The 24,153-nt window shown below is 49.0% G+C and overlaps 1 protein-coding gene across 1 annotated transcript in view; it reads left to right on the top strand.

The window, feature by feature from the left end:
• LZTS1 (leucine zipper tumor suppressor 1) overlaps positions 1–23,664 on the top strand; it is a 51,883-nt gene extending 28,219 nt beyond the window's left edge. The window contains exons 2-4 of the mRNA XM_026006366.2: positions 14,283–14,760; positions 16,041–16,841; positions 19,221–23,664. Of these exons, the coding sequence (XP_025862151.1) occupies positions 14,416–14,760; positions 16,041–16,841; positions 19,221–19,892 (1,818 nt within the window). The 5' untranslated portion in view covers positions 14,283–14,415 and the 3' untranslated portion in view covers positions 19,893–23,664. The remainder of the gene's footprint in view (positions 1–14,282; positions 14,761–16,040; positions 16,842–19,220) is intronic.
• Positions 23,665–24,153: the final 489 nt, after the last annotated feature.

The raw sequence follows: 24,153 nt of genomic DNA, 5'->3' as shown, positions 1-24,153 counted from the left end.
ATGTTCCTACCCTCAAGGAGCTTACAGTGATAATTCAGGTCAGGCTATGATTAATACAATGATAGAATACAAAGAAAATACCACAACAGCAGTTCTCAAACTTCAGTTTCCTCTGGAAGGCCGTTAAAACACAGATCTTTGGTCCTCAGACATCAAGGTTGCAATGGCCTGAGAATGTGCATTTCTGACAAGGTTCCTGATAAAGCTGTTGTTAGTGATATGGGGGCCACACTTTGAGAACCATTGCCAAAGAAGGTGTAGAGATTTGTATACCTCCAATTTATGTGGGAAGCTCTACAGAGGAGGCAACATTTGAGGTGGGCTTTGAAAGATAAATAGGGTTTAAGACATTAAATGATGATAGCTGACAGTTATTGAGTGCTTATGATAAGCTGGGTGCTGAGTCTAAGTGCTCTACTTGCATTTTTCTCTTAATCCTCAGAGATAGTAGATGAGGACAGTAATGAGGGACTTAGGGGAAGCCATGGGCCAACCCTATAGAATCCCTAGGCTTTGGAGAGAGGTTAATTATCTTACTTTCAGGATCCGAGGGGACAGCAGGCGCCAGGAGGGCAGAGAGATTGCCTGATGCTCACCAGAGCCTTCTTTGCAAGATGTGAGGCTTCAAGTTCACTGACAGGAACACACCCTGGAACGGGAAGTGGGGAGGGTGAGAAGTCAGGGCAGAGGTGACACAGAAGTCAAAATTCCCCAGCCAGACATATCCGATGGTGCTGGGAGAACATTAACTTGGGAATGGTTACAGGATTCCCATGTTGTGCACACAGATCCTAACAGGCAGACAGTTGAGCACACACAAACACATTCAAGTGCACATGGGCAACTCCAAATCCCCAAAGCCACAGTTGTTAAAGGACCAGGTTGAACTCATCAAGCCACTCAAGGTCATTTCTAGCATCCAGAGTCAGGAATCTGAGCTTGACCCTCTGCCAGGGCTTCCCCAATTCCGATCCCTTTCTGAGTACCAAAACCTTCCAGGTATCTTCCCTGCCCCCTACTACACACTCTTATATACATATATGATATACTCATTGGGTATAAAAGCCACTCTGTGGTGGGGATGAGGGGAAAGGGGAGGAGGAAAGGGGAGCTTCTTTAGGACAAGCACTCACCACGTGCTCCCCCCACCTTATCCACCCTCTATCCTTCTCTCATACTTCCCTACCTTCTGGAAGAGTCATTGCCTTCTGTTATAAAATCTTCCTGTTCTATTCCCCAAATGGTGCTCTCTCCCAGGGGTCTTGTATATGAAACAGGCTTCCTACTTACTGCTTCTTTCTACTCTGTCTTGCTACCCACTGTTTCTTGTCACACCCTCACACCAACCAAACTCATGAAGTCCAATTTTCTACTGATTTTCTGTGGAAAGATACTGCTTATCACCTGACCTCAGTTCCTGTTTATGGCTGGTGATGCTACATGAAGTCACAGCTTGCTGGTATATGGGGTGGAGGATTTGATTTCATCTTTGGTCTGACTCTTTTGATCTGAGCATTTTGAAGGAGTTTCTCTCACCATAGAATAATTCCACTCCAACCCTTTCTTTTCTCCTGTTTAACAAAGATATAAGTGGGAAAAATACCAGTTAGGGAGCCAGGAAGCCAAGTGTCTAGCCCCAGCCTTACTGTGTGGCTTTGAACAAATAACCCAACCTCTTTGGGCATCCGTAGCCTCTTACTGTGGAACAATGATGCAGCACCCCAGGGCTTTAACATTTTTTTCCCTTCTGCTCTTCCACCTATGATCTGATACCAACTTGTTTCTCATCCTGATTGCTCTGGAACTCCTGCCCCCTTAGGATGGGTTTCATGAATAGGTAGAGTAATTAGAACCTTGTCTCTGTGACCCTTAAAGCCCTCTCATTGTTCAGGTGGCCCTTTCCCTCCCCCTGGCTCCTGGGATGAAATAGAGGTAGCTCGCCTTGTATTATTTTCCTCTGACCAAGGAACTTGATCTGGAGAATGAAGAGAACCACAGTAAGGAGCTGAGGATAGGAAGAGTCAGATATTTGGTGAGGTGGAGCCACAAAGGCATTCCACAGAGTCAAAATCCTGAGGGAACTTGAAACCTCTCCTATTCAATTCAAGATGCAAGATTGTCTGATTTGCCAAAGGCTAACCAGGTGCCAACTTTGGTACCTGGACCAGGGAAGTCATGTAGCTAACAGTGTTGCCACACACCCCCTTTCTTAAACCATGGCCCGCATTGCTAATTTATTACAGATTCTTCCCTATTGAACCTGAACTTGACCTTTAGACAACCATAAAGGTGACAAATAGGCAAAACCTGTTTAAATCACTGTCCAAGGCCCTATTGGTTCTGCCCATCAGTCCCTTAGATGCAGACCTATCTTCATTTTTTTTCTCAGTGCTTTATTTTTTTTTAAGCATTTTATTTATTTATGAGAGACAGAGAGAGGCAGAGACACAGGCAGAGAGAGAGGCAGGCTCCATGCAGGGAGCCCGATGTGGGACTCGATCCCGGGTCTCCAGGATCACGCCCTGGGCCGAAGGCAGGGCTAAACCATGGACCCACCAGGGCTGCTCCAGACCTATCTTCAAATCCACCTTTCTGGGAGGTGCCCAGCTCAAGTGTACATTCTAGGGTGGTAAGGGTTTGGCAGGAAGGGGTGCTGCCTGACTCCTGCTTTCTAGTCTCCAAAGTCCTAAGTGGTCCTGGGTTCCTTCTGTCTGACCAGGTGAGTTGGGAAAGAGCCTAGGAAGTCTCCCAGACCTCCTCTGGATATCCCACCCACTCTCTCCTTTAAGATCTGAGTCACTGTCCTTTGGATGCTGCCCCCTTCACCAGGAGGAGAAGTGGCTCTCCTCCCTGGGTGCTGCCCAGCTCACAAAAGCCCTTGGGCCTAGTGGCACCTGAGTCATGAATGTGGATGAGGCCTGCCTTCTGCTTTCTCACGGAGGAGCAGCTGCTGCACTGAAAGCAGTGGGGTTACATTTGCATGAGCTTTGCATGTAACTGTGGCTTTATTTTTGGAAGAGAGAAGGGCAGGTTGGGATCCGTGGGTAATCGTGTTCCTGAGGAGAAACGTCAATCATCAGCGCTAAGACACAAGCTGCCCACCGGGATGGAGGATGGCTCCGCCACAGCTGAAAGCTGACGACCTGCACACAAAAGGCTGCCAGGGAGAAAGGCTTTTGATTCCTCCAGAGCAGTGGGAAGCAGAATTGCTTCCGATTGTTCACCCCGGTGGAATGACTCAGCCCGCCAGTGATTTCCCTTTCACTTTCTGCCTTTTTCACAGACCCAAGTGCACTTAATTGAGAGCTGCGTGGGCTTCGGCTCCCAACCCTCGGGCCACATGCTCCCCCTCAGACCTCAGCTCCTCACTGCCCACACTCCCCCACCCTCTTCCTCCTCCATTCTCGCCTCCTTTTCATTCACCCCTTCACTCAGAAAATATGTACTGAGCTTTGCACATGGAGCCCTCCAGGCATCAGCCAACCAAACTTGGGGGGGTGGGTTGCAGGCTGAGCTGAGCTGATTAACCTGCCCCAGCACCGGCCCCAGCCCCAGCCCCTGCCCCTGCCCCTCACCTGGAGCAGCAAATGGGAGGAGAGGTCAAGGACAGGAACACAAACACTGGAATTCTAGATAAGAAAGGCTGAATCAGGCAGTGTACTAGGGGGAGGAACAGAGGGTCAGGGGGAGAGTCATCTTGAAAGGGGAGTCAATTAACTCTGGGCACGTGGCCCATTTAGCCCCAGAGAGACCTCTGCCTGGATGCTGGCTAGGGGCCCACCCACCAGCCCGGTGGAGCCCCCGCCCCCCTCCGCCCCCTCCAGCCCCAGCTGGCAGATGCCACAGGGCTGCTCTCACATCTCTGCAAGGCCCAGCTGCCTTCCTGGAGGCAGGAGGCAGGTCTGGCTGCTGCAAGTCCCTGTGAAGCCAGCCGTGCCTGCCACAGGGTGATGCGGGTGGGAGTGGGGGTGGTAATCTTTCCCTAAAGACCTGCTTTTTAATTTTTTTTTTATTTGAATGTAGCTCACACACAATATTACATTAGTTTCAGGTGTGCAATATAGCGACTTGACAAGTTTATCTGTCCTCGCCACAAGTATAGCTACCATCTGTCACCAAACACTGCGATTATAATATCATTGACTATATTCCTTCTGATGTGCCTTTTATTCCCACGACTTAATTCATTCCATAACTGGAAGCCCGTGTCTTCGCCCATTTTGCCCATCCCCCTCTCCCCTCTGGCAACCCTTAGTTTGTTCTCTGTATTTATAGGTAAAGACTTGTTCTTTTTTTTTTTCTAAGACTTGCTCTTTTAACTTCAAGACATGTGAGCTCTAGTTCTAGCATCTTTCTATACTGACTTATAATTTCACAAGCACTTGCTTTAAAAATCCATATATACCATATATACCATTTTTCTTACTGGGGCCAAGCATTATCAAATATGTAATTTCATTTATCCTGTGAATACCTGCTCTGTGAGTTAGGTATCAACTGTGCTCATCTGACACCTAAGGAAATAGAGATGCCAAAAGGTTAAGTCTCCTGCTGGATGATGGAACAGACCCATTGATCTGTGATCCTTTGTTGAGGGCCTAATGCAATAATGCCAGTAGAACATACACCATGTAGGGGGCCTAATGAGGGCTATCTGATGGTTTCTCCTATGAACCCATGACTGTGAAGGCACAGGTCCTGTCTTTGAGGACTTTGCTTAAAGGAGCAAGGAAGTCCTAGCAGGTAAGTCCAGAAAGTGAACTGTATCTCAGAGCTGGGGTGAGGGAGAACTAGAAGTAGAAAGCTTTCCTGGCTTCCCACCAAGCATCTTTCCATTATAGGACTCTCCCCGAGAACAGCAGTTCTGTACACTTGGGGACTGTCAACACCATGCAGACAGAGAAGACTATGCAGACAATGCCAGTAACAGGGTAACCTGACAGCCCAGTCAGCATCTTCGGCCAAGGTGTCTGGTGTGTGCGTGTGTAGAGGGGGTGTCTTAGCTCAGGCTGCTCTAACGAAACACCACACACTGGGAGGCTACAACAGATGTTTATTTCCCACAGTTCTGGAGACTGGGAAGTCCAGGATCCAGGTGCTGGCAGATTAGGTCTCTGGTGAGAGCTCTCTTTCTGGCTCGCCGATGGCTGCCTTCTTGTTGTATCCTCACTTGGCAGGGGGAGAGAGAGAGAGAATGGGAACAAATGCACAGAGCAAGCTCTCTGGTCTTTTCTTGTGAGGGCACCAATCCCATCATACAGGCCCTAGCCTCATGCTCATCAAAACCTAATTACCTCCTAATACCATCAGTCACATCGAGGGTTAGGGCTTCAACATGATTTTTATGGGGGACACAAAGCTTCAGTCTGTAACAGGCAGACGATAGAGTTGAGAACCTTTACCTCACTTCTATACAAAAGAAAAACGAAAAAAAAGAAAAAGCACTCATGTGCTTTTTGGGTAGAGAGAGCTGGTTCCAATTCAGCAAACTCCTGCCAGTCCCTCCTGTGTTTTCAGTTAAACCGGTGCTGCTTTTTATATTCTTTTTATTTAGGTGGACCTGTCTTGTCTCTCAACTGGATCCATAAAAACAGGCACTGCCTTATAGTTCTTTGTCTTGGCCAGAAACTTTGAACAGGACGGGAACGTGAAGGATAGGGTAAATTTGCTTTGCCCCAAGTGACTGGTTGACTTAAAGTCCAAGAGGTGGAAATTTGGATCGAAACCAGATTCGGATTCTGTTTTTATAGACTTGGCTTCCTACTACCTGTTGTGGGACCCCAGATTAAGTCACATACCTTCCCCGTGCTTCACCTTCCCCTCCACAAGCTCGCTCAGCAAATCCTTGTGTTCCCTGTGAGCTGATTTTAATTAAAATCATGTATTGAGCACCTACTGTATTCTTAGCACTCTGCTCAATACCGTGTGGGATACAAAGAAGCTTCAGTTCATCCTGCCTTCAAGCAAGTTTAAAGATAACTGTTCATCTCTGAAAGATTAAATAATGCAGGAGCTCTCACTGGCCCTTGAAGGCCGAGTGCCTAGTGAGCTAAGCACTGAGTAGCAACCGTGGGCCCAGTAGAGAGGCTGCTTGTGGTCTGCAGGTCTTCCTGTGGGGCCATACCAGTCAGGCCTGAAAGAGGGCCATCGTGTCCCTTTGAAAGGCAGCTGTGGTTTTACTACCAGGTCAGTTTCCTTGTGAGAGGCCTTGTCTCTCCTCTTCTCAGCACCCAACACGATGCTTGGCATGTGGTCCACCTTGAGGGACAATGTAGTAGTGTGAAGTTCTGCAACTTCCACAGATGGAACTGAACATGAGGATGCAGACCATGGTTCAAACTTATCCTAGACTGGTGACACCCCACCAAAAGGAAGGAAGCAGGTACAAGCAGAGCTCAGGCCCCAGATCATCAGCCAGCAGCCATTCCTGGAGGTAGGTCAGCTCTCTCATGTGTGGCTGGGGCCCAGGCGGAGCCTAGAGTGGTTTCCTCTGCCTTCTCAGTCACTGTACCCACTAAATGATTATCTCTGAATGGTGCACCACTGCCAACCTGTGGAATTCCATCCTGTGGGAATCCCATTTGATCCAGGCAGCCTTGCACACACACATACACTCCCCACAGTCCCTCTTTACACATGTGGACCCAACAGAGCCCCATCCCCAATCTGGAAAATGGAACCCAGTTGGCCCTATTCAATTGGTAAAATGGAAAGGATACTAGTTTTGAGTCCAGGACTCGTGATGTGACCTGGGCAAGTCCCTTTCCTGCTCTAGGCTATGTAGTAAAAGAATTGGGGTAGAGGATCTCGAGGTTCTGCTATCTCCAGCATTATGGAATTTTGACCAAGGAAGATGCTGCCCTCATTGATCAAACTGCCTCAGAGCAGGGAGGCCCTTTATCACCTGCAGCAGGATGATCTCTCTGTTTGGTCAAAACTCCTTTACCCCACCCTGCCACAGGGTTGCTGCCTCTCACCTCTGCTCTGCCAGTGACACCCTCATATTAATAGCAGCAGTACGTGAGACACCTGGGTGGCTCAGTCAGTTAAGCATCTGCCTTCAGCTCAGGTCACCATCCCAGGGTCCTGGGATTGGGCCCTGCATGGGGCTCCCTGCTCAATGGGGAGCCTGCTTCTCCCTCTCCTTCTGCCCTCTGCCCTCCGCCCCACGCCCACTCATGCACGAGTGTGCACACACACTCTCTCTCACAAACAAATAAATAAAATCTTTAAAAAATAGTAACAGCAATGCACCCCCACCCAAGGGTAATATGGTGAGGTGTGATTTAGGGTCTCTGTGTCTCGCTTACTACCCTCTTGTGATGTATTGGCCAATAAGTGTCTCAGATGTCAGCTCTCCTAAAAACAAGACATCTAAGAGAAAAGAAATCCTAGAAAAATTCCCACCCATGTGGAGAAGTAGTTTTATACAAGAGGATTTATCAACAAAATGGGAACATCTGAGTAGGGAGCAATGAATGAAATACAGTGAGAGTCTTCCGCACAGCAGGTAAAAGAAGGAACATGAACTGGTCCCAAATATAACATGTTAAATAAAATAATCAAGCTCGCAGAATGATACATACAGCAGGATGCCATTTGTATAAAGTGAAAAAGCAAAGCAGTACATATATAGTATTATTATATGTTAAGAATGTTTAATGATTAAAAAATGTACACATGAAATCCATGCTAGGGAATCCCCCTGGGGAGAGAGAGAGGAGAAAGGAAGAGGTCATGGGGATTTTAACTTTGAGATGTTTTATTAAAGCAAGTAGCATTTTAACAATTGTCAGTTCTGAACACGTTACTTAGATTATTTTTATAGTATTTCAGTATTTTACAAAAGAATTGAAATTAAAGTTAGATAGATGAAGAAGACTCTAAGAGCAGCATGTCAGGTCCCCAAGCAAGCATTGGTGAGAGACCTTGCAGGGGGGGACCTTGTTCATCACAATCCAGGTGGCTGCCCTCTCCAGTGCCTGCTGCCCTTCACCTTATGACCTTCTTTGAAGCAGTTCCAAAGAAGGAACTGTTCAAGTTTTAGGAAACAGGGTTGCAGGACCCTGGAGTCTGAGCGTGGGAGGGTAGGTGGAGGAGGGTGGGTACACTGAGGTGATATAACAGAATTTCTATAGTTTCACTTCCTTTCCTTGCTCCCATCTCCCCAGACCCTAAAGGGAAGCAAGGAGTCATTAGTTAAGTCAGGAATTTAAGACCAAACTATTTGTTCCTTCCCAGTCTTCAGTGAGCTCTGGGCTTTGGCATCTCAGCAGGGGGTGCCAGGCAGCATGCGGAGATGCCCCAGAGCCGGGCAGTGGGTTCCTGCTGGGCCTTCCTGCAGGACCACTCCCTGGACAGTGACTGGGAGGGGAGGAGAGACAGGCAGGGGTGAAGGAGGGAGAGAAGGTGGGAGAAGGAGGGAAAATAACCCTTCTGGAGGCTGAGCACACTGATCTTGTGAGTGACTTCTCCAGACAGGGTGAGGGGAGAGGGATAGGAGGGTGTAGATCCTCTTTCTTCCCAGGCCAGAAGTCTGGATTTGTGTAGGCAACGCCAGAGATGTTTTTCCTCGGGGTTTGGGATAGGAGGGTGAGTAGTGTTCCTTGTCACCAGAGAGACCGCTTTACAACTCCATGTCTCAACCTCCATATTCCATAAAGGGGATCGGAGAGATTTGTCACTCTGGCATGAGCCCTGGTTTCCTTTGGGAAGGAGAGTGCAAAATGGAGTGAGGGAGGGGCAACTGTTTGGGGAGTAGAAGTAGTTCAAAAGGGAGAGCTTCCCAGGATTCTAAGGTCTTTCTAAGATCTAAGATTTCTAAGATCTAAGAGCTTCTAAGGTCTTTCTGGTCCTGTTGTACATAGCAGCTAGATTGAGGGCAGGCAGGGGGTGGGGCCAAGTAGAGGATGGAGAGATCTGGTCTGGTACTGGCGGGGAGTCTCCTGAATTCTCTAGGGCCACATTTTGAGACATATAGGCTAGGGTGTCCTTTTCTACCAGATGTTTTTAGTTATTCTTTTCTTTTCTTTCCTTCTCTTAAGCCTGGAGTCTAATTCTCGCTTGACTCTTTCTGGAAAGTCAGTAGGAGAACATGCAGGAGAAGGTCATTATGACACAGTGAGAGATTCTGTGGCTCTTTCATTTTTCCTCTCTTGTCCTCTTCTCTCTTTTTTTTTCCCTTCTTGAATCTCCAGGATCTGCGTGATTACTTATTTTCACCCCAAGTATGTATAATAGTCTGGGCCAGTAGGGATTTGTTCCCAGGAATATAAATGTGCCCCTTTACTTTGTCCTTCCTGAGTGTGTAGATAGCAAGCCTGGCAGGGGTGGGTGGATGGGAAGACCTAGGGTTTGGGAACTCAGTGGGATCATAGCCACATTTTCTGTGATGCTCTCTCCAAGTTGAAAGCAGAACAAGTCTAGACACTTAAAGGTAATTAATTCAGCTTTAAGTGGATCTGGGGATAATCTCAAACTTCAAAGCTCCTCTGTGTGTCAGGATCTAGGAAGCAGAGAACAGAGGATCTGGGGCTATAGGACAGGAATGCACTCAGAGGCTCAGAGGCCCTATCCTGCACCCACTCCTCTCCTGTGCTCCCTGGCATCATTTGTCTTCCTCCTCTCAATCCTCTAGAGCCTAACACAGTGTTCATGTGTCACAGGTCATCCAGGCTGCTGCTCAGGTGAACCAAGAAGCTTACCTGTCCCTAAAACCCTGTCATCTGCCCAAAAGGGAAATGAAGCTATGGCTTGAAGCCATGGACCCTACTTTTCCTCCAGGGTTTCTCTTCCCCATCCCTGGAAACATAACTTGGCTATTCAGGACATGAGCCTCGTTAAGGCTCTGAGCCTTACCTATAGTCCCCAGCCTTGTGCTATAGCATGGAGGCCCTAGAATATGGTTCTAAGTTCAAGTCCCAGCTTAGCCACTGGCCAGTTAAATGACAGAGACCACGTCATGTAACCTCATGCCTTACTTCTTCATTTTTGTTCTAGGAGCTATAGATTCGAAGCCTTTGCTTCCATAGAACTTATATTCTGGTAGAGATGCACACAATAAACAAATTAAAAAATAAGATTGTTTCAGGTTAAGAAATTGTTATAAAGGAAATAAATAGGTCGGTATAATAGAGGGTAATGGGAGACATGGATTTTTTTTTCAAGAGTAACCCTAGAAAGTCATTTTGCAGAGGTAATATTTGAGTCGAGAACTAAAGGATAAGAAAGATAGGTGAAGAACTGAGGAAAGACCATTGTCAGCAGAGGCAGCAGCAGGTATGAAAGCTCCTCAGTGGGTAAAACCTTGGTGTATTCACCAACAAAGGAGAGAGGAGTCTGGCTCTACTTGTGGATGTGAGCAAGGAAAGAATGGGGTGAGAAAGATTGGAGCGGTAGGCAGAAACCAAGGCCTGTCCAGGGTCTTATTCTAGAACAGAAGCTTTGAAGGAGTGCCTGAAATGACACTGACACTTTAGGTGCTTAGGAAGAACAGACTGGGGAAAGACATATCTGGAGGTGGTCTCAGGGACCACGTGAGGAGAGATGGTACTGGAACTGGAGAGCCATGAACGGATTCATGTAGCCTGTCTGCCAGATACTACAGTTATACTCCAATTATATGCTGTGCTTCTTGAGGGCAATACCCCCATATTGGCCTTCTGTTGATCACACACACACACACACACACACACACACACACACACATCTGTAGAACACTTAACCATGTGCCCAGCACAGCCCTTGACTTGTTAGTTTGCTTCATACTCATATTGGTCCTGTGAAATAGCTATTATTTCCATTTCATAAGCAAAGGAACATCAGTCAGGTTAATTCTGAAATATCTGTCTGATGCCAGAGCCAACTGTCTTACCTCTACATCATTGTATATATAAATGTTCATAAATGTGTAGCGGATAGGCAAAAAGTAAGTCACCCGTTGCCCAAGTGGTGCAATGTGCAGAGTGCAGGAAGAGGCTTCTGGCCAAAAATAACTTCCCTGCATATGGAGAACAGTAGGATTTTTGCTTCTTAGGATCTGAAGGCCCAGCTAAGCAAGAAATGGATAATGTGGGGAGGGAGTGAAAAACACATCTTTTGTCATCATCAACTGGTAAATTAACAGAAGAACTCTGTACTTCTAAGTAACTTCGTTGGGGATCGGGATGCAGGAAAGTTGCATGCCAATGGAATGGAGAGCAGTAGTTCTGGAAAATGAGGCAAGGCATTGAAGATAGCATAGGGATGATGAATGCTACAGAAGAACAATGATGGATACCCAAGAAAATACTTGGCAATTTTGGGGTGTCAACTAGGTACTTGGCCTTCAGTAAACGTACCAGAACTGTTAGCTTATTTTGGTGTCTCACAAAGTTCTCTTAACAATCTTATGAGGTAGACATAACTGTGTTTTCTTGAGTCTAAGAGGCCACCAATATAATAATAGCTTTTCAAAGAAACCATACATTACACTTACACCCTGATGTTTTGTTGTGTTGCGTCTCTATGAGTGGAATATAGAATGTGTTTATTCGTAACATAACTACTTCATAGTTCAGGCCAGCAATGCAAGTTTGAACTCCAGCCTTCATATTCAGAGTCTGAAGAGTCTTCTCTGCCACTATGCATGTACATGCTCTATAACCCACCTGGGACTTCTTTCACACCTGTAGGATTGACAGTGTAATTTAGAGCAGAATAAAGAATACAGGATTTCTTCTGCATTTCCTATTTTATTAAACTCAGAGTTTTCTATCATCTATCTTTTGACTAAGCAATACTCCTTCACAGTGCATGACAACCACGTAGTTTTTTCCAGCTTTGAAAGTCATGTGACCTACGCTTAGAGATTTATCCGAATTTGCAAATGTGCCAGTGTTGACATCCCAATGTATTCCTCTGTGTGGTGACTGGCAAGGTTGTTGTTATTTTCAGCATGGGTTACAAAATGCATTCCTATTACTGTTTTTTTTTTTTTAAGTTTTGTATTTTAATTCCAGTATAGTTAACATACAGTAGTGATTCAACACTTCCATACATCACCCGGTGCTCATCACTGAGAAGTTCCCTCCTTAATCCCATCACCTATTTTACCCATCCCTGTACCCACCTCCCTCTGGTGACCATCATTTTGTTATCTATAGTTAAGAGTCTGGTTTTTGTTTTGCCTTTTTCTCTCATATATATGTGTGTGTGTGTGTGTGTGTGTGTGTGTGTATCACATCTTCTTTATCCATCCATAAAGATGGATCCATCCATCCCACTTGGGCTGCTTCCATAGTTTGGCTATTGTAGATAATGCTGCATTAAACTTTGGGTGCATGTATCCCTTTAAACTAGTATTGTTGTATTTTGTATTTTTACTTTTTAATTTTTAAATTTTTTTTAGAGATTTTATTTATTTATTCATGAGAGACACAGAGAGAGAAAGAGAGAGAGAGAGAAGCAGAGACACAGACAGAGGGAGAAGCAGGCTCCCTGCAGGGAGCCTGATGTGGGACTCGATCCTGAGACTCCAGGATCACATCCTGGGCCAAAGGCAGGTGCTAAACTCCTGAGCCACCCAGGAATCCCTATTGTTGTATTTTTAGTGTAAATACCCAGTCGTGCAATTCTTGGATTGTGCATTCCTATTACTTTTAAACACAATTTAAGTGTATTTTAGAATTACTTTGTGAAACTGAAGGTACTTCTCAACATTCGAGGATACAATTATTTGCCTCTTCTTACTCTCCTGAACCCTCTCCAGCCAGGCCTTTGTTTCCATCCCTCTATCCAAACTGCTCTCCTCAAGGTCAGTGACAATCCACCTCCACACAACCAGATCCATTGATCACCTCTCAGCAGCAGCAGCAGCAGCACTTGACACCATCCTTATGAAGCATTTTCTTTCTTAGGTCTTCTCTGTCAGAGCCTTCTCAGTTTCTCTTCCTCGTTCCTCCTCACCTTCTGACCTCCACGAACCAGTCCTCGAACTTTTCTTATCTTCTTGCCTTCACTTCTGTAGTTACGTCACCTAGTCGAATAGCTGGCTTCTATAATAAACAGCTTTTACATGCAGCTCCCCACCCATCCTGCTGCCTACCTTACAGCACTCCTTGGATGTCTAATAAGCTCTGCAAACAATGTCTTAAACCAAACTCCTATTTTCTACCCCTACCTCATCCTAAACTGGTTCTTTCTGTGGTTTCTTTATATCTTTCTTTATATCTCAATAAATGGCAACTTATGTCCTCTGCTTGCTTGGATAAAAATATTGGAGTCATCCTTGACTCCTCTCTTCCTCTCATTCCCTGCATCCAGTCCTATAGCAAATTCTATGAGCTTGACTTTAAAATTACATCTAAAATATAATTTACTGCTACCACCCTGGCCCAGTCATGTTAGTCATTCACCTAATGCAATTGGCCCACCGTTTCCAGGCCCATCAGCGCCACTTTTCCACCCTGCAGCCAGAGTGACTCTCTGCAGCCTAAGTCAGATCAAGTAATCAGCTGGGTAAAGCCATGTAGGGGCTCCTCATCTCAATCAGAGTTAAATTCCAGCCCTATGGCCAATCAGGCTCTATGTTTCCTGGTACCTGTTAGATTGATTTCTGCCTATCCTGATTTCTGCCCCCCCCCCCCCCCGCCCCCCGCCAATCCCCATTGCTAACTATTCTCCAGCCAGGCTGGTCTCTTGGCTGGTCTTACATATGCCAGGCACACTCCACCACAGAGACTTAGGGCTTTTGCTCTTGGGACTTAGGGTTTTTGCTCAGGGGCTTCTGAGCTTCTTCTCTCTCCCCCCGAGATCTCCTCATGGCTTGCTCGCTCATTTTCTTGAGGCTTCTTCAAATGATACCACAACAGAGAGGCCTCTCTTGTGCTGCGTGTATAAAATAGCCACCTCCCAGAATTCTATGCTACTCACTCTGCTTTATTTTCCTCCATAGCACATCTATCACTAAGGATAGTAGACATTGATTTGTTGATGGCCTGTCCACACTACACTGAACACAAACCCCACAAGGGCAGGGACTGGCATTATTAGTACTACTGTAACCCAAGACTCAGAAGAGGGCCCTTCTAAAGGAGAGTCTCAGTGAATGTTTGTTGAATTCACAGACAAAGGAAGAATGAACAAAGAGTCCAGTAACAGGGCAAAGCTTTCGTGAGGAGAAGCATATATTTCTCTACTGCTCAGATCTAGCAGTCAGAACCAACTCGTCTCCAAGTCACCATCGAGGACTATGCAGTGATTGGCCCATCTCAGGCTGACTTCTTCCTTCTGTCCCCTTCCAGGTGTACAGCTCTCCCAGGCTCTGTGAGGCTTCTGCTATGACAGCAGTTTCCTCGTGGTACCAGGACTGCCCCTTGCTGCCACAGCCACATCAGGTCCTTCCTCTGCCCTGTCTGTCCTTGGCCCCAAGTCAGCATGGGTAGCGTCAGTAGCCTCATCTCTGGCCACAGCTTCCACGGCAAGCACTGCCGGGCTTCGCGGTACAAGTTGGGCAAGTCCTCCCATCTCAAGAAACTCAATCGGTATTCAGATGGGCTGCTGAGATTTGGCTTCTCCCAGGACTCGGGCCATGGCAAGTCCAGCTCCAAAATGGGAAAGAGTGAAGACTTCTTCTACATCAAGGTCAGCCAGAAAGCCCGGGGCTCCCACCACCCAGATTATACTGCACTGTCTAGTGGGGACATAGGCGGCCAGGCTGGGGTGGACTTTGGCCCGTCCACCCCGCCCACGCTTATGCCCTTCTCCAATCAGCTAGAAATGGTAAGCAAAGGGTCTCTGGTAGGGGTGGGTGGGTTGGAAAATCAAGGAAGAGCAAAATGGGGGTGAAGAGAATGGAGGGAGGGAGGGGAATAGAGGCAATGATATTAAAATGCAAACCTTCAAGAAGCCAGAGCAGTGGTGGTGAGGGCACTACCCTACACTACTGTAGTTACACTACAGAGATCTAAGGCTGGATGAGGAAATTGAAGTGTTGGTCAGTCCCCTAATCTGGAAGCCTTGGGTGAGCCCCAAGCAAAGAGCAAAGGGGCAATGAAAGCCTTTCTGAGCTCTACTGGAATGTAACTCTGAATTGTCAAAACGGGACCAAGAGCAGCATTTTCACGTGCATGGCAAGGGGAAGGAGCTCTGTTATCTCTGGATAAGCCAGAGATGGAGGGTCCACTTGGAGAGAGCGAGCAGCTTCTCTGCTAGCCGTCTCCTAGAGGTGGGCTTTTCCCTCACTCACAAGCCAGGCCTTGGAAATGTCTTTGGCTGGATAAGAACTGAGTTTGTTGTAATCAATTTAGCAGGGATGAGGTTAAAAGAGCCCGACAGACTCAGAAATCCAGCCCTTGTGCCACCTCAGGCTCTCAGGGGTCCCACGAGTGGACCTGAAAACAATTTTCCTAGTTAATCCTCTCCCCCCAGATGGGGGGATGAATCCATGGCTTTTGATACTAGGAACTGACTCCCTTAGTTTGCATAGAACTTTAAGTTTTTCAAATTAAAGGGCTTGTAGACTGTAGTGTACTCTCCCTGTGAAATGACAGTTTTCAGAAAAGGATTGTTATTTCAAGGGATCCTTACAACCCTTCGATACTAGTCACAGCCAGTTTTCTTGCTCGTGGCCTACCAGAAGGGACAGTGAAAGTGAAGAAGGGATTGACCTCTCTGAGGACATCATGCTCTTCCAGTCTAATGTCCTTACCCTACAGCACACAGAGACCCAGAGTCAGAGCCCTGGCCCAGCCATGGTTCATCTCAGCCACTGAACCTAAAAATGCTGTTCATCATCTCAGGAGGGCCAGGACAAGCTCATGACTGGTTGGTAGTTTATAAAACAAAGTGCCTCAGAGATCCTTTAGGATATGCCCTAGCCACAAAGGAATGTTTCCTTCTTAAGAGGGACTCCTAATATTTGGCTGCTTCAGGTGAGGCTGCTTATCACTATGGCCAGGAACGATGCCCCTTGGCAGGCACAAATACCCAGACAAGGGAAGGGAAGGTGAAAGGGGAGTTGAAGGGAGATATGGGATCAATATGGCTGTTTTCTTCACCAGGGCTCAGAGAAGGGTGCAGTGAGGCCCACGGCATTCAAGCCTGTGCTGCCACGGTCAGGAGCCATCCTCCACTCATCCCCTGAGAGCGCCAGCCACCAGCTGCACCCTGCCCCTCCAGACAAGTCCAAGGAACAGGAGCCAAAGCCCAGCCTGTGCTCTGGAGCACTGTCTGACTCTGGCCGGAACTCCATGTCCAGCCTGCCCACACACAGCACCAGCAGCAGCTACCAGCTGGACCCACTGGTTACACCGGTGGGGCCCACCAGCCGTTTTGGGGGCTCAGCCCACAACATCACCCAGGGCATCATCCTCCAGGACAGCAACATGATGAGCCTGAAGGCTCTGTCTTTCTCTGATGGGGGTAGCAAGCTGGCCCACCCAAGCAAGGCAGACAAGGGTTCCTCATGTGTCCGTTCCCCCATCTCCACAGACGAGTGCACCATCCAGGAGCTTGAGCAGAAGCTGCTGGAGAGAGAAGGTGAGCTCCAGAAGCTGCAGCGCAGCCTTGAGGAGAAGGAGCTGGCGTCCAGCCAGGCCTATGAAGAGCGGCCGTGGCGCTGCAAGGAGGAGCTGGAGGGCCTGGAGCAGAAGTGCAGCAAGTTGAAGCAAACCTCACAGAAGAGCCAGCGCACACAGCAGGTGCTGCACCTCCAGGTGCTCCAGCTCCAGCAGGAAAAGCGGCAGCTCCGGCAGGAACTTGAGAGCCTCATGAAGGAGCAGGACCTGCTGGAGACCAAGCTCAGGTCCTATGAGAAGGAGAAGACTAGCTTCGCCCCCGCGCTGGAAGAGACGCAGTGGGAGGTGAGGCTTTACAGGGTGGGCTTGGGGTGATCAGGCATCTGATGCCAGTCCCTGGTTCTCTAGGTCCTAGCCCATGGTGTGCGAACACAAATTGCCCAAGCAAAGTGAGCCAAAGCACCAGCCTTGAAACCCAAAGAAGGAGCTCCATGGTAAACCATGTTGGGGATACAATTAGTGTGAGTTTCCTACTCTCTCCTACCTCTGGGCCTCTTGGCTTCCAGAATTGAATTTACTGACTAAGTCATTGACTGAGAAGCTGGTACCAGGAAAACAGAGGCCTCACTGGGCAATCCGAGTGCCAACCCACTTCATCTGTTTGCAGGAGGCTCAAAAGAAGACTCCCACCCTGGAAAGGAACTGAGGAGGCATTGTATCTGGTTAGACCCTCGCCAGCCCCAGGTCCGAGTGACCCATCCTCAGTAGCACCGCTGCCTATTTGCACTGGAGTGTTCTGTATTTACTCTAGAAATTAGAGTGACAAGCGTTATCAGGAGTAGAGGGAAAGGATCCTCTCTATGACAGGGATGAATGGGGGGACTGCACACGTGAGAGGAGAGAGTCCCTTGTGTATGTCAAGTCTCCCAAAGAGGAGGGGATGCTGGCCATGGAGCAGTGCCTTTCTTCTTTCCCACTGATGTTGGCACAGCAGACCCCACCCCAGCCATAGTTTCTCAGCCAGGGCTCAGAGACACAGGCTAGTCCCAGCACTAAGCATCCATCCTTACTGCCTAATCCCCAACTAAGCCGGGCATTGCTGTGACCTCATCCCGGATTGTCCAGTCAGGCTATATAGCAAAACAATAAATAAAAATAAATATTTATAGTAGCACGTAAATGCATTATAAACATTTAGAATAATAACTTTAAAAAAATTTTTTTTTTTTTAATTTATGATAGCCACAGAGAGAGAAAGAGGCAGAGACACAGGCAGAGGGAGAAGCAGGCTCCATGCACTGGGAGCCCGATGTGGGATTCGATCCCGGGTCTCCAGGATCGCGCCCTGGGCCAAAGGCAGGCGCCAAACTGCTGCGCCACCCAGGGATCCCCTAGAATAATAATTTATCGAGTGTTTATTTATTTATCTTTTTAATAATAAATTTATTTTTCAAGCCCTAAGTTCTCCCATTTAATCCTTATAATAACCCTATGAAGTAGGTGCTATTACTAATCTTTAATTTAGTAAAGGAAACTGAGGCATAGAAAGGTTATAGTAGCAAGTAGCTACTTAAATGAAGTCACCACATAATAGGCATCAGAGCCAGGATTTGATCCTAACAGTTTGGCTCCAGAGTTCACGTGTTTAATTACTACTCCCTATTGCCACAAGACTAATGTAGTGTATCACCAGGATTCAGCCCAGCCGATCGTATCATACATTGTCCAGCTAGGATTCAAAGGCAGGCCCATGCGTAACCAGAAGTCTATGTTGCTCCCTCCATGAAACAAATATAGGCTTGGTCTTAGGAAGGCATTTCTTGGTCCCACTCAAGCATTTAAGTGGGGCTCTACATTGCTTCATAAGTGGTTCATGAGAACAAGGGGTTCGGATTAGTACTGTGAGTGGAGAAGTGAGGAGAAATTAGGTGGCTTCTGGTCTTGATCCAAGAATCCATTCTATAGAGGCCCAGGCCCTGACCTTCATTCTGTCCAGCTTTCCCACAGGCTGGCAGGAAACACCCTTGTGACACAGTCGGCCAGACTAGTCTTGATCTTCTTTTGAGCCACCCATGACCCCAAATGGTCAAGACCCTGAAGACACGGGATCTGAATCACATGGATCTGAATCAGTGCCTTTGGTTTTGTCTGGCCAACTTTTGAAGAGAAATGAGGATAGAGAGGGTGGAGGGGTGAGGCAGGGGGAGAACATAGCTCTCCATTTGGCAGATCTGAATTGGACACTCTGAATGTGTTACTAGTCATCGGAGTGCGGCAGTTAATGACCGAAAATAGTCTTTATCCCGGTAGGGAGGGAGAGGAGCTGGGTGTGTGCAGGGATGAGGTCAGAGGATGTGGGCACAAACATGAATGGTGGAAGTCTGGCAGACATGGAAATAGTATCATTTACGTTAAGTATGGACGATGGATCTACCAGTAATGATCACTGATTGACATATAACCGTGGGTTTGGGTCCAGACTGAGATTTAGACTCTGATTTGAGACTGAGGCAGGCCTATGGATGGACCGAGTCAGGCTGCAGAATGAAAGGAACCCCGGAGAGGGGCTGTGCCTTCATGGGTCAGACCCAGACCATCATGCTCTTGAGATACTGGGTCAAGACCAGCCTAGTTCTTTGGGCGGTTAAGATGGGACTTGGCCCAGGTAAGGACCTCTTCTTACCTCTTAGCACTCTGTCTTCTCCCCTCCCCAACCCTTGGCAGGTGTGCCAGAAGTCAGGTGAAATCTCTCTCCTGAAGCAGCAGTTGAAGGAGTCCCAGACAGAGATCAATACCAAGGCTAGTGAGATCCTCAGTCTGAAGGCGCAGCTGAAGGACACCCGGGGCAAACTGGAGGGCATGGAGCTGAAGACGCAGGATTTGGAGAGTGCTCTGCGCACCAAGGGCCTAGAGCTGGAAGTCTGCGAGAACGAGCTACAGCGCAAGAAAAACGAGTCTGAGCTTCTCCGAGAGAAGGTGAACCTGCTGGAGCAGGAGCTGCTGGAGCTGCGGGCCCAGGCGGCCCTACAGCGAGAGGCCGTGTCTCTGGGGCCGGGGCTGGGGCCTGGGCCTGGGCCTGCCTTCTCTGAGGACATCCCCGCCCTGCAGCGGGAGCTGGAGCGGCTGCGTGCAGAGCTGAAGGAGGAGCGGCAAGGCCATGACCAGATGTCTTCGGGCTTCCAGCACGAGCGGCTGGTGTGGAAGGAGGAGAAGGAGAAGGTGATCCAGTACCAGAAGCAGTTACAGCAGAGCTACCTGGCCATGTACCAGCGGAACCAGCGCCTGGAGAAGGCTCTGCAGCACCTGGCCCGCGAGGACGGTGCAGGGGAGGCCTTTGAAATTGACCTTGAAGGGGCCGACATCCCCTATGAGGACATCATAGCCACGGAGATCTGAGGGGCTCCCTGGGGGGGGGGGGGTGAGGGATCTGGCGTTGGGAGGCAGAGGTACCGAGCCTGTCAAGGAGGGCTCCTCTCCCCACTCCCCTGCTCAGTAACTCAGGCCTCTGAGAGGCCTTCTCCGAGGCACAGGCCTGAGACTCTCCAGGGGAGGGGAGAGGAGAAGAAAGACTGCTACAGGATCTTGCCAGCCCTTGCCCACATTCCAGCACTTACCATCCCTGCAGCCCGCCAGGCCTCTAGCTGTCCTAAGAGATGGGTCCAGGGATCTCCGTCATTTGGTGAAGAGATCTCTACACCCTGCCCTTTGTTTAAAAAAAAAAAAAAAAATCCCTAGACCCTCTCCCAGGAATGGTGGTAACTGCTGTATTGGCCGATGGCCACCCCAGGACAGAAGCTTCCCTTCTGCTTCTTCCCACAACCGCTTTTTTATTTTTTTGCCCCTGGACACACTGGGATGCCTTGAGAGTCGAAAGAAGCCATCTATGATCAAAAACCTTGGAACCTGACGGGGTCATAACCTGAGCTATTTTTCTCTGGCCTCAGAGCTGTAGGGGTTCGGTTCTGGTGTGGAGAAATCTGGGGCAGCCCAGGCATGTCTGGGTTCAGCAAAGCCCAGAGGGAGTCAGAGTCAGGTGGTAATGGCCAGACCCTGCGGGGCCCTGCTAACTGGAGGCAGGCCACCCCTTGGACAGCTGGTAGCCCTTGACCTCAGTGACCACTCTTCTTAAAGCCATAGACACTGAGGCCCCGGGGAGGGGAAGATTGAAGGTGCTGTGACACAGGGAGGGGCTTTACAAATGTCCCTAGGGGAGCCTCCGGATCTTTCCGCCTAGGGCTAGAGATAGGGGTTTCTCCACCTGGTTTAAATTGGCCAGTGGCTACCCTGAACTCTCTTTCTTCTCAAGAATCCAGCCTTTTCTGGATCCAGAATAATTTATATACAACTAAAATGTTCAGGGATGATCTGACATTTCCCTCCTTTGCCCGTGGCTCAGTTTCGTGGCACACCCTTTCCCCTTGGGGTTGCCAGTACTGAGCTCACACAAGACTCCTTACGGGTCAGGAGTGTGGTGGGCCAGAGCCCCAGGCAAGGACAAGAGACACAGAGCAGCCTTAGGAACCATCCCATGGCCCCTGGCTAGCCTCCCTCTGCCTGGGCCCCACAGGAGTCCCCAGCTGTAAAGAATCCAGAGAGCTTCAGTTTGCAGGGGGCTGGGCCAGTGCTTGGGAGAGGCTGGGGTTTCTCTTCTGAAGATGTGCGAGCTGGAGGAAGAGAGAATGGTGGAGTTTCTTAGTTGCTTGGTTCAGAGGGAAAAAAAAAAAAAAATTTTTTTTTTTTTTTTTGGTCTTCTTTCTTTTTTTCTTTCTTGTCTTTTCAGAAGCAAGCCAGATCTAGCAGGCAGCCAGAACTGTTCCATGTTCTATTTTTGACTCAAGCTACAGCTGTTGTTCTTTCTTAGGACAGCCAAGCCTTGCTGGATTCCTGAGCTTCATGCCTGCTTGCTGAGAGGGGTTCACTGAGGTAGGAGGGATGAGAGAGTCTGGGTGTTGAGCAGTCTGAGGCCAAACCCCCTGGTTCTGCCTCCCTGACCACAGTCCTTACAGGACCCAGAGCTGGAGTGGGAGCTGCTGCTTGTCACCCTCCACCCCCTGCCACTGCCCTGCTCCCACCCCCGTATTCCTCGAGGGCCACCACAGTCTCTCTCCCTGAGTCGGGGCTAAGGGCAGGGCCATCTTCCCTGCAGTTGGCTCTGCCTTCTGCTCCCTGGGGTCAAGCTGTGTCCATGACAGAGGAGTTTTTCTGGAATTTCAAGCCATTGGTCTTAGACATAGGCTAGATTTAGACCTGAAATGGATAGGCTAAAGCCCCCTTCCTGCTTGGAGGGCAGCACCCTCCACTGGGCACAGTGCAGACCCTCAAGTCAAAGACGTCCCATTCCCTGTGCCACGCTGTTAGAAGGCGGCAGAGGGGATGGTAAATGAGCCTTCCACTGGGAAGGCACTTTGAGACCAGAACAAAGCAGGTGACTCCATACAGCTTACACAGAGTTTTATTCCGGATAACTTACTGACAGGGAGAATCAGGTGGAGGGTGATCCAGATGCTACATGCTCCACAAAATCTAGGCCCTTAGTCTACAGATTCTATAAGGCTAGGGGACACACAGACGGGCATTATAGTGAGATCAGAGGATTTGCGTGCACCTCAAAGGGCTTGCTTGCACCTAATTGACAGCTAACCTTTAATTAGATCCGTGGCACCACCTGTGTGTCAGGAAAGGAAAGACTATGTTCTAACAGATTCATGAGGGGCCAAAACAAGCCTCCCTTAATCCCAGCCTGCGAAGGCCTTTCTGAGGTATGCACGTTAACCTCCAAGGGACCCAGAACACATAGCGCCAGGGGAGGTCATCGAGTGAACACGAGCAAGATGGAGAGCCAAAGATAGAGTCCGCATTGTCAGCACTCCTACACACAGCCCTCACTCCCTCTATTTCCACCAGCCTGTGCCTTGTTGGAGTCCTTTCTCCCAGTGAGACTGCCATGAGATAAAGGGGTTGCTGTTCCCTCCGCAGGCTGGAGATGCCCCACTACTCCCACCCCTGAAGAGCAGCCAAAAGCCCAGTGCCCTGCCCTTAAGACCTTGGGGTGCTAAGCCCAAGGGAAGACACTCAGGGGCAAGGTCTGTGCTCCACCATGGTGTGACCATACCAAGGACTCTGACTCCTTGCCTAAGGCCAACCCATGGATGCCCCCCACCCCGGGAGGGGGCAACTGAAGGCCCCACGGTGACCCACGGTGGCACCAGAGTGCAACAGGATCCTGTAACCTAGTGATCTTACCGCCATGTGACTTTTGTTCCCTTCCCTATGGAAAAACATCCTCACTATTCCTGGACCATGCCAAACTCAGCCTTTCCGGAAGGAGGCTCTGAACAACAGAGGCTGAGCGGGGACTGGGAAGTCAGATGTCAGGGGCTTCAGAGCATATGGCCTGGCCCAGGGCCAGCCAGCATGAGCCTGCTGCCCCTCGCTCTGAATGCTCCTGCTGGCATGCTTGCTCACTCACTCAGATGAACCTGCTCTGCTCTTCCAAAGGCTGCCTGGCCTGAAAATGCTTGGGCTGCCTACGAAGACAGAGCAGCATCCAGGACCACCTCACCGAGAAGGGGACTCTGCCTCCTGGCCTTGCAAGGACCAGACTCTCAGGGCTCCCCCTGGGGATATGTCTGCTGGCTGCTGTGTCATTCAGGTTAACTCCTGCTGGGTGCACTCTGGCCTCCATAGGCACTGAGCTCTATAGGGCCTGGGGAGGGTTAGCTGCCCCCTGAGAAACACTAGCTGACCCTCTGTTCCTTGCCCTGCTCTTGTCCCAGCCAAGCCTGGGCCACCTCTTGCTGATGGAGCAGCAGCTTTGGGAGAGGGCTTTCCCTGTGGGTCCTGAGTTCTCCTGAGCCAGAGCTGCCATGGCAGGAGGCTGTGCACCCCGTACAGTGGATGCTTCTAATGGGGTCGCTCTTGTGCTGAGAGTGCAGGCAAAGCTGGAACCTCCAGCCAAGGCTGGCTTTGGATAGACTGGCATTTGGAAGACTATGTACATAGTTATTTTTCTCTGGGTTGTTTCTTGGTTTGGTTTGGTTTGGTTTGGTTTGATTTGCTTTTGACAGCTTCATTTTATTTTTGATGCCCCTTTTTGGCCATGTAAACTATTTCTGATAATTTTATGTTTCTATTTATGAATAAAGAATGCCATTTCTCATGCCCTCCAGAACTACCTTTGTCTATTCAAGCTACCCCGCTTCTCTAGGCTATGGCATGGCAGTTCCTTGGGGCGCCTCCATCTGGAACGGGAAAGGTGATGTCTCTTCCTGCCAGTGAAGGAGGTGCAGACAGCCTTGATGAAGGCAGTGCTGGCTGGGGGAAAGCATGGGCCTTGGCATCAGGTGGACTTCCAGCCGGTCTGTGCCACTCTCCAACCCTGTGGTTTTATCTGTGAAGGGACCTGAACTGACCTCGAGGAAGGAGAAAAGGAGACCAAGGGACATGGTTGTCTGCAAGGCACAGGGTCCAAGAGAACCCCTCCCCCGGCCCCTCCCTCACTCTCTAGCTTCTTGCCTCACCAAACAACTCCTTGGCCTATTGAAGCCTCTTTGGCAGGAGACCTAAGTGGCTATTGTTACCACTACCTCAGGGCCTCCCAGCTGGGAAGGTGCGGTCTCCACAGTGGCCATCTGTCCGGTTTTGTCCATGCCAACCT

The sequence above is a fragment of the Vulpes vulpes genome, chromosome 9 (genome assembly GCF_048418805.1).
Source record: "Vulpes vulpes isolate BD-2025 chromosome 9, VulVul3, whole genome shotgun sequence".
In the NCBI taxonomy this organism is placed as follows: Eukaryota; Metazoa; Chordata; class Mammalia; order Carnivora; family Canidae; genus Vulpes; species Vulpes vulpes.
This window is presented reverse-complemented; position numbering and strand designations above follow the sequence as displayed.